Consider the following 14,653-nt stretch of genomic DNA (forward strand, 5'->3'; position numbering starts at 1 on the left):
CTCTTTGAACTGATACCGTACCCAATCGTCTAAAATTACTATTGTGTAAATGAACATGAGCAAACATCCGAAACTCATTGAACAGGTGTGGGGGCCGTCAATCAAAGCACCCACGCGTACATGGACACGCCCACTGGTCCCAAATACGGAGCGCATTCCAAGGGGCGGAGTCACCTGACTTCCCATATCCATGAATGAAAGCTCACCACCAGTAAGTTCTTTCATGCCGGAGTCGTCGGAGTTTCGCATGGACCAAAAAGTTTCATTTGACAAACACAATGGACTACCGACGCGCTCAGTTTCACTTCTTATTTGTGTATTTATTTGTTAACAACGTATTTATTAGGATACAGTCAAAAGAACGTAAGTACAAATCGTTATTTTTAAATTTTATATTTTGTTTATGCTATATGTTTCCCCCTACAACGTGTACACAATTAAGACATTGAAGCCGGTAACGGACAATTTTTAAATATTCGTTGACTTAATTTTTTAATGTAACTAATATTGTATGATCCTTAGATTTGCTGCTTGATATGAAGGCTGCAGGAAGTGAATTAGGTTGGTTAGCCTGGCCGATTGAAGAGGGGGTAAGTCGTATACATTTTTTCTCTTCCCTGTACATACACCATATCTGGCATTTACATCCATAAATAGACTTCATTCAGTTCAGGTTCGTTTATTGTACATCTTAAAGAGGTTACAAAGATGCATGAGTCAGTGTCATTAAAATGAGTCATATCCTCAAATCCATTAAAAAGCTTTTCCAGCTATTATAGTTGATACCTGAGTAAAGTCAGGCGTTTCCCCCCGGCAACTGTCTCAAATGACATCCGAACCCATCTTGTTGTGTATTGTTTCTAAGAATGTATGATTTTCATTTTATTTATCGAGAATATTTAATGTACTGCGGCTCCAAAAAGCATTGGGACACTTTTAAGCACTACTTCATAACGTTATTGTATTAGAAAACAATTTAACAAAGTGGCATTTGTTTCGAAGATGCCACAAGTACAATTTTTAATCACAACTTTTCACAAAATTATTATAACAAGGAAATGTTGATTGAAAAGGGATAGTAAAAATTATTAAGAATGTAAATATTAGCTATGTTTTATAGGTTTAGGGTTATGTTTGTGTAGTGTGTTTGTATATGCACCAGAGTGTTTCCTTTCTGAAGGACTGAGGAGAAATAAGTTTCGGTTAGAGGCTGATGAGTGTGCAAACCACATTTCTTCTTTGAAGCTTTGGTTTTTAAGAATTTGACGTGAATTCCTCTTCAGCCACACAAAGACCTCTCCAGAGATGTACCGAGAGGGTTCCACCGCTTCCTCTGACCATACACAGTCGCGCACTAAAGTGTTTAATTAGTCTTTTAGAGGATAGTCCTGTCATCTTCGTTCCCTGGTGTCGTGAAGGCTTCCATCAGCTCTACTCAGCTGCTGGATCCAAAAAAGCCCATTGGGGTCATGCTTTTTTTGCCAGCTATTTCGGTACTTTTTGAAGAGTTGAGTCGAAAGGGAGTTCTATAGTGGCAGAGCATGGTGGGAAAGAGTTGAGCAGAGGCCTTCTTTTTGTCTCCCACACCCTTCTAATGAGATACTTTTACAAAGATTGAAACAAGACTATACTGAATCACACCTAACATTTAGGATACTGGAATATTTTAGGCAAGAAAAATAATAACTCGAGACACCTCAGGTGAATAGCAGGAAAGTGGATTTATTACATTAAGAATAGCAAACATTGCTTGTATTTATATATGCAAATAATGGAATATCTAGGTAAATATGCAGAAACGGCCTCTAAAGATATGTATTTTAATTGTAATCTACAGGCATAAATAGATAAAGTGCAATAAAAAAAACATTTAAAAATGCATTTTGGATGTTTTCTTCCCACTAGTCTGACGCAACACATTATGGAAAGCCAAGTTGCCCAATATCTAATCATTGACCAGTGCATGAAAAATGCTTTAATGTTTAGTTTTCAATGTTACAAATAAGTGAATTCTGCTCTGTAGCTCTTTCGAATCTTCGGTTAGTCCGTTTAAAGATCCCAACCAGCCTGACTTAACCAATGGCATGAGTTTGGGGTGGGACTATTCGGGAAAAAAAGTGAAATACTTCACCTTAAAAGGTTTTGTACCTTCATATTATGAGATGATTGTAACACAATATGCCTTCTTTTCTCTCCTTTTCCATTTGTCTTAGTGGGAGGTTGTCCAGACGGTAGTGAACGGCTCTCTTCTTTACACCTACAGTGTGTGCAACGTTGCCAGTGACACCGAACAGGACAACTGGCTTCGTACGACCTTTATCCAGCGTAGGCCCGACGTCTCTCGCGTATCCGTGGAGCTGCGCTTTGTCGTCAGGGACTGCAACACGTTTGGCGGCTCGTCGCCTTCCTGTCGCGAGACTTTTGGCCTCTATCTAGCCGAAACCGACACAGATGTTGGCACAAATTTCCGCAAGAGCCAATTTCGAAAGGTAGCCACCGTAGCGCCAGACGAGGTAACAGCTGATCGTGGAGGGGGCCGAGCCGATCTGCGGGTGAACGTTGAGACGAGGAGCATCGGGCCACTCTCCAGAAGGGGCTTCTACCTTGCCTTCCAGGATTTAGGGGGCTGTGTTGCTCTCTTGGGGCTGAGGGTGTACTACACCACCTGCCCGGCCACGATGAGAAGCCTGGCCGCCTTCCCTGAGCAGGTGGCATCAGGAGGGCTGGCGGGGGTGGAGGGCACCTGTGTGAAGGACGCAGTGGTGGTTGGAGAAGCTGCTCCTCGGATGTACTGCACCGCTGAGGGAGAGTGGGTCGTTCCTGTGGGCCAGTGTCTCTGTCGTGCGGGATACCAAGCTGTTGGAGATGCTTGCAAAGGTGAGTTGAGGTGTTCTTTGCTTCCGCAATAAGTTGAACATTTTCTGCTTATCTAACAGTGGTCCAATCACTACTTTCAAGGCCCAAAAAGATATTAAAGACATTGTTAATATAGCACATGAACACAATACTGTAGTTCAACCATAATGTTATGAAACGACGAGAATCATTTTTGTGCACAAAAAAAGAACAAACATAATGACTTTGTTCAACAATTCAACTCTAATGCTGCGATCACACCTAAAGCGAATAGAGCGTCAAAATCGCGTCTACTGCGTCTAGTTTGACGCTTGAACATTTTGAATCCATTCGCGTGTCCACAGCGAATTGGACGCGCATATAAATTGAGCCTTTGAAGTGAAATAGATGCGCGTCCAAGGCGCTCCTGGAGAAATATTTCATAAAACACCACTCTGCCTCTTCTCATTTTCATTAAAAATATATATTAATCATTAATAGCCACACAAATGTGGTCCAGGCAACTTCTACATTATCTTCACTGCATGTATATTTAAATATCCTTAAAAAATAAAGTTATGAAACTTCTCTTTGGCCTCAGTCAAAATGATTTGGCAGACAACAAATTATAGATTCATGACACCAAAGATCGCCCGTTAGATCCACACAAGACGAACCACTACAGGACATCAGAGCCAGCGGCAGACGTCAGAAGGACTGGCCGAGGAAAGGCTGCTCTCGCCGGGGTTAATGAGTGCTGAGTGCCCGGTGATCGGCTGGATCTCACAACTCCACAAACACAAGATTGTTTCTAAATAGGCACTCTCTTTATAAATAAACCACAGATTTGAGCTTTAAACAACTACATTCCCACCTGAAAAAGTCTTAAAACTACATTTTGTGACACAATGGTGGTATATTTAAATTATGCAGGGTTTCTCATCACGTCACGTTACCATGTGACAGCAGCAAGCAGGCTCCTGATTGGTTAACGTGGTGCGAATTGACGCCAAAGTTCAGATTTTTCAACTCGGGTGTCAGACACGAATACGCTTCAAGCGCGTGAATGCACAAAAAGCAGCACTCGCGCGTATCGCGCAAGACGCTCAATTCGCGTCCAATTCGCATCATTAGCCTGAACTGGACGCACGAATTAGGTGGACTTGTGCTGCGCGAGAAATGTGTCTATCGCGCCGCAGGACCTCCAGACGCGCGACAACGTGCCTTTCCATTGACTTAACATTGAAAACTCTATTCGCGTTTGGTGTGAACGCAGCATTACGTGTCGTTCTGACGATGAACCCGGAAGTGCTGCACGGTGTTTATAATGTGAACCGTGTCAGAGACTGGCACAGATGTGAAGAAATTGTCGAATACCAGAACAATTTTAGTTTTTTTTGAAAGGGTACTCTCATCGCTTCATAGCATTAAGGTGGAGCCACTGGAGTCACATGGACTATTTTAACGATGTCTTTACTCTTTACTACCTTTCTGGACCTTCATGTTCCGAAGGTTTGGAACGACAGAATTAAAATTTTTGGGTGAACTAACCCTTTAATGGCCAATGCAGGTTTCTATTAAGCTGGGCATAAAAGTGATCTAACAAAAATTATTTAATGCAGATTAAGGAAATTAACCAGTCAGAATCAAGTATTCCAGAGAGCTGTATGAAAATGGTGAAATTGCATCAAACACAGTATTTATTCAAAATTCACCAAAAAGGCTGTTACTTGTCCATTGGCAACTGATGCTGATAATTCTGAATTGAAGAATTGTATTAATCCTGGTCAATAAATTGATCTGTCACTATAATATACTTTACATTACTGTACTTTAAGATAATTTGGGAACAACTGCAAGACAAGTCTTTGTGGGTGGGCAGATGGTAAGTGTGTTGTCGGGTGAGGGTGTGTTCTGGGAAGCTTGAGAGATTTTTGTGGTTGCCACAGAGCTGTCTGAGAACTTTGTGAGAGGCCAGAAATATGACTTCAGTTAAATGGAATGTCAGCCGTCTCCACACCCTTTCACCTGCTGGTGTATTATTTCTACATGTGTGTTTAGCTCCTCGGGAAGGAAGTGTAAAGATACCAGGCTACTATTGTAAAGGAGTGTATGTACATAGTTACAGTGGTATGATTTGCAAACATATGTTTTTGAACCTTTGGACATTCTTGAATATCTCACTTTTGAATGGAAGGGCTTAATAAATAGCGTGTCTGGGTGAAAGGGTTAATGTAATAATGTTTTGCACTAAAAAAAAAAAGATATCCAACAAAGTGCCATTTGCAAACAAATTACTCTAGATCTTTCCACAGAACAAATTTTACTTTTATCAGCCAGTAACTTTTAACTAATTGGTCCCAAGGTGAAGTTTCTTTTTTTTTTTTTCTTTTTTTTTTTCTTTTTTTTTTTAAGTGAATGTATGGATTAATTTCCTCTACAGTTTGGTTTGTAATGAATAAGGATTATTTTCAAGTTTTGCTTTAAGGTTTTCCCAACTACTTTAAAGGAATTCCCCCAAGGTCATATTACACTTTTCCCATACCCTCCAACAGCTGATATGACTCAATGGGCCGAGCTACCATTACCTGAGTTACTTTGTATGTGCAAGTGTAACCATGACAACAGCTCACCGCAGATTACAGAGAAGGTTTGGTATGCCCAAGGTCTGTCTGGGGTAGTCATCATATAATTAAAGGTTGGGTGGACCACTCCGGACACCTTTTGTATTTGTGGGAAAATGTGGTTTTGAGTAGGCGCACTATTTATACGCTACTGTAAAATGTAAAACCAAAGATATTAAAATTAAATTAAAATCCATTGGTAAATGCATTTCAGACCAACAGCAGGGCATGTTTGAGAACATGCCGTAAAAAAGGATATCACTGGGGAAAAAGTTGGCATGAGATCTTTTCAAAAGATCCATTAGGAAGGGCAATCTCAGGAAAGCATGTTTTAAAGACCTTGGCCTTTGGCAGTCCTACAGGAATCTGCACCTGAAACGGACGTCGAAGAACATCAAGGGAGTTCAGAATATCTGTAGGTCTTCGGAAAAGGGCAGATTCCACATATTTCCTTTATAATGTAGTTTCCAGGAGACGTGCTAAATGTTTTGACACCCTTAGAGGAAGTGTGATGAATGATGACCTGATGAAATGGCTCATGGGGGAGATGTAATGAAATCTGGTATCTTGTTGTCTTTATGATGACATGCTTCAGGAACGAGCCGTACATGTCCAGACAACCCAACCTGTGGTTCTTTCCATTCTGATTATGACACAGCCTTTTTGTCTTTTGAAATGATTGTTTCACTCTATAATTTGTTCATCCACTCAACTCTTGAAAGACTGTAGCAATTAACAATCTTTGCCCATGCCTCTTGATTCAACCTGGGTTTTTTTTTTCTCCTTTCTGCCTCAAAGCATTCAATGTAAAAGAGGGTTCTTCTTAACCCCGAACAACCGTCGAAACAATGAAGTTGCTGTTGTCATTGTTTTCATGGGAGTTTTACGAGTGGTTTTCTACGTGACTGCTGTTCTGTTCAGCTTATCGCCACCTGCCAGTGTTTGTTGGGGGCAATTGTGGTTGGTTGCCGGGCACAGATGGGGGAAGGGGTCTCATTTGAAAAGTTTCGGGGGAACCCGAGTATTCCAATGTTTTCATTGCTTGTGAATTTGATACTGGCCTACCAAAGATGTTGGATAGTAGCAGACTATGATTTCACGTTTTACTTTGTATAAGATTATAATGTAATTTGCATTTACCCATGAAGAGGTCATAATTATTTTTAAAATGAATAGATATTTTATCCAGTTTAATTAGCAGTTGGGTGCTTTATTTCTAGTTGTCTGAGATGGGTTTTTCATTTACCGATACCTAGAGAGCAGTGTGGCAGATATAATGACATCTTAAAACAAATGAATGACAGCCAATAGGAATGTGTGAAGTATAATTTTTTTTTTTTTTAATTAAAAAAAGTTTATTGTAATGTAATTAAATTAAGTATTGGCCGATATTGCATATTTAATTGTGCATTCTTCACAAGTAGACGAGCATAAATCTGTTAGTTAATCATTTAAAACACTATTTATTAGAATTTTGAATTTAATTTTTAATTTATTTATTTAATGACTAAATAATTATTAAATCATTTAAATAATTTAAATAATATTAAGTGTAATTAGCCAATCTCAAAATGTAAATATATTGTAAATGTATAATAATGTGATGCCTAATTTCACTTAAATTAAGAGTATTTTTTTTAGAAAAAATAGTAATTAAAATATAAAATATAATTTTAATTATTGGCCATAACATGAACATATTTTTATTTTAAATATTTTTTAACATCGTTTAGGGAATTTTTTAAAAATGTATTATTATTATTTTTTAAATTTTGACAATTGATTGACATTTAAACCTTTAGTTTTCTTTAAAAAGCCGTTGCATTGCTCTGGCATGTTGTTGAGGACCACTGCGTCGGCGAAACTGCTATTCTAACTGTTGACCTTTCCACCCAAAGGGCATTAACTATTCCCTTTGTGTATTGTTCACTAGCCAAGACTTTGAGTCTTATCAGCCCTGTCAATCATTTGTGTCATGCATATTTTAGTGGTTGTGGGAACATAAACGTGGCAGAAGTATGCAAAATGGCCTTTAGTCACTTTTCCACACTTCCCTCACGTCTGACTGTCCACCAACGCAGCATCGCCCGAAATAGTTTCTTAGTGAAATCGGTCAGCTTGACACACATCAGTGGTCCCTTGAGCGAGTCACACATTACAAAGCACTTTATAAACATATTTCACACAAAGTTCCCATGGAAACGGCTAACATTTTGAATCGGGCGTATTACTCATCGTGGCCTTGGTGAAATTTGGATTCATTGACGATTTCACGAATGCCACTCTCAATAGACACAAACATGAAGATTAGAGGAATAGAGTGGGAGTTTCCCGCTGTTGTTCTGGCTTCAAATAAAATGCACAAAGAAGAGCTGCTTTTCTTATGCGGACCCCCTGCTATAGACGTCCACCCTTATACACAGAGCAAATACACAAAACCCAATGTAAAATCCCAGCGGGAGAACTTCTGTCAGCAATCCTCACGCACCCATTCACGCTCACACTCGCACACCTCCCACCGGTCGTCAATCTGAAACTCGGCCCTTTGTCTGAGGTGAGCACTGAGAGACGGGCCCCAGGGGGGACATACTCCCCTCAAAGGAAGTTCCTCGGATCTGTGGAATCTATATTCACAGTGATTTTGCGAGCCAGTGAGTTTCTCATGCCCATTAAAAGTACACCTATCAGAACCGGTCTCTTCTGAGACTGTGCATGTGATTTCTGAATCACTGCATTCGGCCTCTTTTGTTGATGATTGTTATATCACCCCCACCCCCCCAGCCTCCATTCCTTGTTTCCGGAGTTTCTTCCCTTTGTGTTTGTTATAGCATGTCCTCATCCTTCGGCAGAGGAAGGAAAGGAGGAGAAGAGGAGGCCAGAGGGCTTATATTGACGCTTGCAATTCCGACATCCTGTTTTGTCCAACGGACATCCACATGCGCTTCATATCATTATTATTTTTTAAAAAACCTCTTTCAATATTTTGGAAGAAGTTGACAATGCATAACAGGGCTGTACAAAAGTTTGGTTACCAGTTTGACTGGTTTTATTTTAAACAGTTGGAGTGTCTTCCGCTTGCATTGTCAAGTGTGATCAGTTTATTGCATTGTTGAATACTTGGAATACATTTGATTGGCTCTTGTTGTGTGCAGTTGTAATGGTAAAGAAAGACTGTCCTGCCCTTTATGTGCACAATGGCCAAAAATAAAAAAGAATGTTGTTTTTGAATCTGGATGCATTATGATGTGAATCTCTCCTTTTATTACATGAATGTCATGTTTTTTTCTTCTGTCTTTTCTAAAGCTTGTGAACCGGGTTACTACAAGAGCACAGATTCCAGTCAGCCATGTGAAGTGTGTCCAGATAACACCAAGCGCTCGGGTCGTGGAGCATTGCTGTGCCCCTGCCTGGAGGGCTTCTACCGGGCCCCAACAGACCCAAATTCTGCTCCTTGCTTTTGTAAGTTAAAATAATGTTTTTTTTGCTCCTACAAACACTTTTGGTTGCTTTTTGCTGCATTTTATCTAAACATTATACCATTTTTAGCTCTGCCTAGCCCTCCCCGAGACTTGGACTACACATCCCTCCTGACAGCGGGGAGTTTGCAACTGACCTGGCGCCCACCGGTAGACACAGGCGGCCGAAGTGACATCACATACAGTGTGGCGTGCGAGCGCTGCGAGAACGGTCTGTGTTCGCTGTGTGGTGGGAGGGTGCGATTTGACCCTCCGCAGACGGCCTTGAAAGACCCCGAAGTTGTGGTCAGCGAGTTGGATCCTCATGTGAACTACACCTTTACAGTCGAGGCCCAAAACGGCGTGTCCCAGTTCAGTCAAAAGAGAGCCACGGCTGGCATCACAACAGTGCTTCACTTCACAGGTTAGATATTTAAGCATTTAAGTTTTAATTGCAATAATATAAAGCTATTGCTTGATAAGCAATGGTTCTGTACACAGTGTAGAGAAAATGCAGCCATTTGCATTTAAAATGTTGCTTCATGAAGCTGAATTTTGTGCCAATGAGGTTTCTTTTTGGGCGGAGCCAACCAGGGCATTTCAACCAAAAAAATGTCTCATTGCTTGTCACGGATGGACAAGATTAACAGATTAACATGGAGAAGAATTTAACACGCCTACTTAAGACATGGTGTATCAAATGGCATTTACATGTAAATTGAGACTGATGATTTGTGCCTTTTTATTCAGATGGCCCGAGGGTGCTTTACCTGAGAGTTGAAGATCGGACCACCAGCAGTCTCACATTATCCTGGGTCGTGGACCACCATGTTCAGAATCACATCTCTCCCCGCTATGAGCTCATGTACCGCAAGAAGGTGACTATCTAGTTAACTTTTTTCCTTTTTTTTTTTTTTTAAATGAGAAAATCATAGAGACTTGGGTGGTGGGATAGTAAACAACTGCTCAGAACACCCTGGAAACCACTTGGCAATGACCTAGCAGTACCTTAGAACCACCTAGAACATCCTAGAAACTTGGTGATGTTCTGACAATCACACAGAACACCTTAGAATTGACACATCAATGCCTTGACATTGTGGAACCTTAACATTTTCTTCAGAAATGCTTTTGTCTCTCTCTCTCTTTCCATGTTTTCATCCTTTACCATTTTTAGAATAAACTTTACATTTCCTCTCTTCATTGTTTCATAGGAGGATCCTGGAGAGTTGGATGTCACCACCTACACCGTTCTGGTTCTGGAAAAGAACTCTGTGCAGATTAATGATCTCTTGCCAGGCACAAAGTATGTGTTCCGCGTTCACACCCTGACGGCAGAAGGTCATCCCAGCAGCCACAGCGCAGAGCTTGAATTCGAGACACTGCCTCTCGGTAAGTGCGTGCGAATACGCGCGTGGGCGTTTCGTTTTAGCCCTTTAATGCTTTCACGTATGAAAGTGCGTAACTAGATGCATTTGTGATAAGCTGTTGGTGGTGCATGAATGTTTGTCAGTACGAGTAGTGAACTTTTTGTGTGTGTTGTTTTATCTCCAACAGCAGAATTTCAGACACAGAATAGTTCCATGGTTGTCATGGGAGCCGTTGCTGGAGGCGGAGTCATGTTGCTGATTGTGGTGGTGATTTTGCTTCTGCACAAAAGGTTAGAGAACTCTGCTCTCATGTTTTCCAATCCATTCTCTTTATCTTTTTTCCAGACCGCAAAGCGGTATTTCCCAACTTTGCCTTAGTCACTTACCCTATGTCTGCCCACACTGTTTACATTCCAGCTTTGATGTGCAATCATTCTCATTTACGATATCAAGATAGGAGCTTAAATTAACTCGCTAATGTGAAGTTGAATGTTCTTTCATCAGGAGGCTGAATTCCCATGTCCGACGGAGGGTTGATGGAGATTACTTTTCATGTCCAGGTAAGAAATTTTTCTTTTCACATTTGTGTGCATTCATGTATTTGGCATTCAAGCCCAAAGTATACTTCGTAGTATGCGCACGGCCCGATTTTTGTACCTGTTGAAATCACACATGCACATTGAATTTGTTTTGTACTAATCAGTTGTTCCACAAAGTGGCAACACTACCGTTGTTTCACAGTAGAAAACAAAACTAAAGAGACGAAACGATTGAAGAGCGCTTTGTGAAGGGGTTATGAGATAGCCGCAACTTTAGTTTAAAAGAGTACAAAGACATTTTTATCGGTCATAACTTCTGGAGAAAAATAGCGCAGACGTTGGAGAAAGATGAAACTTTCTAGATGCGTTGACCGCTTGTGTTCGCGCACGCTATCAAATGGAGTGTACTTCCAAGTAAAAAACCAAGTATACTTTGGGCTTAAGACTTAATGTCTTATTAGTGATAGTTTTAATTGAAAATCACTATACGCAGATCTCCGCCATTATACAGTAGGTGTCATTTAACCAAAGTTTACCCCTGCCATCTCATTTTACAGAAAAACTCCTTCCTTTGAAGACCTACATTGATCCCCATACATATGAAGACCCCTGTGCGGCTGTCCTCAAGTTTGCCAGTGAGATTCACCCTACTCACATCACCAAGCAGAAAGTCATTGGTGCAGGTCAGTGTTATTTTATTATTACTTATATAATGGTATAGTATTTATTATTTTGAACTAGTTTTTTTTTTTATTTTACATTAATTTTTGTATAATTTTGTTGTGCTTTTGTTTTTTTACATATAGCCTTAACTTTAATTTTTTATTTCAGTTTTAGTTGAGTAATTTCAGTACTGCCAAGGCAAAAATTTTCATTTTCATCTAGTTTTTCATTTTGATTTTGATTTTAGTTTGATTTCAATTTCTGAAACAATATTCAATAGTTTTAATATTAGTTAATAATAACAACACTGGTGCAGGTATGTTAAAAATAAGTGTCTTTTCTGTGTTTCCTTTTAATTAACAACTGTATTTCCATACTGCTCTATAGGAGAATTTGGCGAGGTGTACCGTGGTTCTCTGAAGATGCCAGGGCGCTGTGAGGCCGCCGTAGCAATAAAGACGCTGAAGCCAGGCTACACCGAGAAGCAGAGGCAGGACTTCCTTAGTGAAGCCAGTATCATGGGCCAGTTTTCCCATAAGAACATTATCCGTCTGGAGGGTGTTGTCACCAAATGTAAGCATCACGCTAAAAAAAACAAACATATTTTTGGTAACTTTCTTGTACATTTGAAACCCATTCCATAGAACAGAACATGTTTTAACAGGATGTTCTCTTCTACCTATCATTTCAGTCAAAGACGCCATGATTATCACAGAGTACATGGAGAACGGAGCTCTGGACCAGTATTTAAGGGTATGTCTTGGTCAACAACAGTTATTTACGCTTCCTCTGAATGCATTTGCCAGGATGTAGCAGAATCACTGACCTGTTTCTTTGTGCTCCACAGGATCACGACGGGGACTTTTCCTCATACCAGCTCGTGGGAATGCTCAGTGGCATAGCCACAGGGATGAAGTACCTCTCAGACATGAACTACGTCCATCGGGACCTCGCAGCTCGCAATGTCCTGGTCAACAGCAACTTGGAGTGTAAAGTTTCAGATTTCGGCCTGTCGAGAGTGCTGGAGGACTATCCTGAGGGAACATACACCACTACTGTAAGTGATATGAATGCACAGAATCCTTATAAAATAAGTAAATAAATCAATTTTTACGTCATTTTAATGGTTGACTCTACTCTTACTCTTTTAGGGAGGAAAAATTCCTATTCGCTGGACAGCACCAGAGGCAATAGCGTACAGGAAGTTCACTTCAGCTAGTGATGTGTGGAGTTTTGGCATTGTCATGTGGGAAGTGATGTCATTCGGAGAAAGACCCTACTGGGATATGAGCAACCATGAGGTATGGGATGTTTCTAATTATTTATTAATGCTAATTGCTCATACTTTAGGAATTTGACAAAACACCCAAACCATAACTAGGTACCCGAAAATGTATTTTCTGTGGGTTTTTATGACTTGAGCCAGGAAATGAGCACCTAGCAATGTTCTAAAAACCAGTGAACTCCTTAGCGATAAATGTTTTTAAGATTTCACTTAAAACACATTGATGGCCTTTAAGACTCTGCGAGCATGAGTTTCACCATTTCCTTCATACTTTTGATCAAAGGTGATGAAATCCATAAACGAAGGCTTCAGGTTGCCGGCACCGATGTGCTGCCCATCTGCGGTTAATCAGCTAATGCTGCAGTGCTGGACGCAGGACCGCTCCAAACGGCCACGCTTTGTTGATATCGTCAACTTGCTCGAGAAGCTGCTTCACAACCCAGAATCACTCTCGACCATTGCCAGTGTCGACCCACGGTAAGAAACGGTTAACAAAACGCTAATGATAAATGTCGTTGCAGTTCTAGTGCAGAAAACTATAATGTTTTATATTGTGATGGTCAATATATATCTGTTTTTCTCCACAGTGTGTCTATTCGTCTACCCAGCACTAGTGGTTGTGACGGCGCCCCCTTCAGGTCAGTGGATGAATGGCTGGAATCCATCAAGATGGCCCAGTACAGAGAAACCTTTGCCCTTGCTGGAATTAAAACTATGGAGCAGGTGTTGCGCTTGAAAATTGAGTAAGTATTGCGACTTGCATCCATAAACGGATTACAAAATGAACCAATTATGTAAGCTTATGAATTACTGAAATCATGTAATCAATTACATCAATTACATGCCCTTACCTAACCTGTTCCTTCTTTTCTTTTTCACAAAGGGATATTAAGAAAATTGGAGTACGGCTGCCAGGTCATCAGAAGAGAATAGCATACAGCATTCTGGGCCTGGAAGACCCGGCGGGGACCCTGGATCTGTTTGCAGTGTGAAAATTGTGGTTGACTGAAGCAGACCTGTTCAGAATCGGCAATGGAGCTGGCCCAAAACGGACTTAAAAGGCTGGCTGAATAAAGACCAGAAGGCCCTCCTCCAATTGAATGACTCCTTTTAAAAATATAAACACTGTTTCTCCTTTTTTTTTTTTTTTTTTAAACCTTTTTATATAACATTTTTACACATGTCAGATGGACCCTTATGCACTTTGTGATTCTACGTAAGCCATATTGATCAGCTGCATAAGCACACAGTGGACATATGATGAACTACTGCCTCAGGTCTGATGATTAGGGTACAATCAAGGGTACAATGATAGTAACCTTAAATATTACTGTAGTACCCATATATTGCCATAGAAGTCCACATATTAAACAAAGTCGCCAAATGTGAGGGGTTGAAGTCTGATTAAGGTTGTACAATTACAAATGTAAAAAGTGTAGTAGTAAATGTTTCACGCTTCTAGGTTTGTCAAATTGTTGACAGGCATCCTCCTGTTTTGTTTACATGTCATTTCAGCTCTTTTTATTTAATATTTATTTTTTTTATTTATTGTCTGTGTTTGTAAAGAAAACAATGTTTTGTATAGTATTAAAATATTTTATAAGTCTCATCTAAAGTCATTTCTTCAGCTTCATGCACCTCACACAAAATTCCTGCACTGAAATTACTTGTGCGCAAAAGTAATGCAACAACTCCTAATGTAACATCTGCACATGATGTATTACATTATTATTATAAAACGTTCATAATGTAATACTTTCCTTACAGTACATATTAAAAAATCTGAGATTTTGTGAGCAGGTTAAAACGGGATTTAGATTTTTAAAATGTAAAAGAACAATGCTTTGTTTAAAATATAATAATAAATAATAACTGCATGAAT

General features: G+C 40.0%; 1 protein-coding gene across 1 annotated transcript; it reads left to right on the forward strand.

Moving 5' to 3' along the window:
* The first annotated feature begins 220 nt into the window (after positions 1 to 220).
* epha2a (eph receptor A2 a) lies at positions 221 to 14,380 on the forward strand. Its single transcript, XM_079840186.1, has 17 exons — positions 221 to 363; positions 523 to 590; positions 2,214 to 2,877; positions 8,763 to 8,918; positions 9,006 to 9,338; positions 9,665 to 9,792; positions 10,129 to 10,306; positions 10,472 to 10,574; positions 10,789 to 10,844; positions 11,381 to 11,506; positions 11,874 to 12,059; positions 12,178 to 12,239; positions 12,334 to 12,543; positions 12,638 to 12,787; positions 13,055 to 13,248; positions 13,359 to 13,514; positions 13,655 to 14,380. Exons 1-17 carry the CDS (start codon positions 279 to 281, stop codon positions 13,761 to 13,763), a joined length of 2,964 nt encoding a protein of 987 aa, XP_079696312.1. The 5' UTR covers positions 221 to 278; the 3' UTR covers positions 13,764 to 14,380.
* The last annotated feature ends 273 nt before the right edge of the window (positions 14,381 to 14,653 follow it).

This window comes from Gobio gobio (genome assembly GCF_949357685.1).
Source record: "Gobio gobio genome assembly, chromosome: 17".
NCBI lineage: Eukaryota > Metazoa > Chordata > Actinopteri > Cypriniformes > Gobionidae > Gobio > Gobio gobio.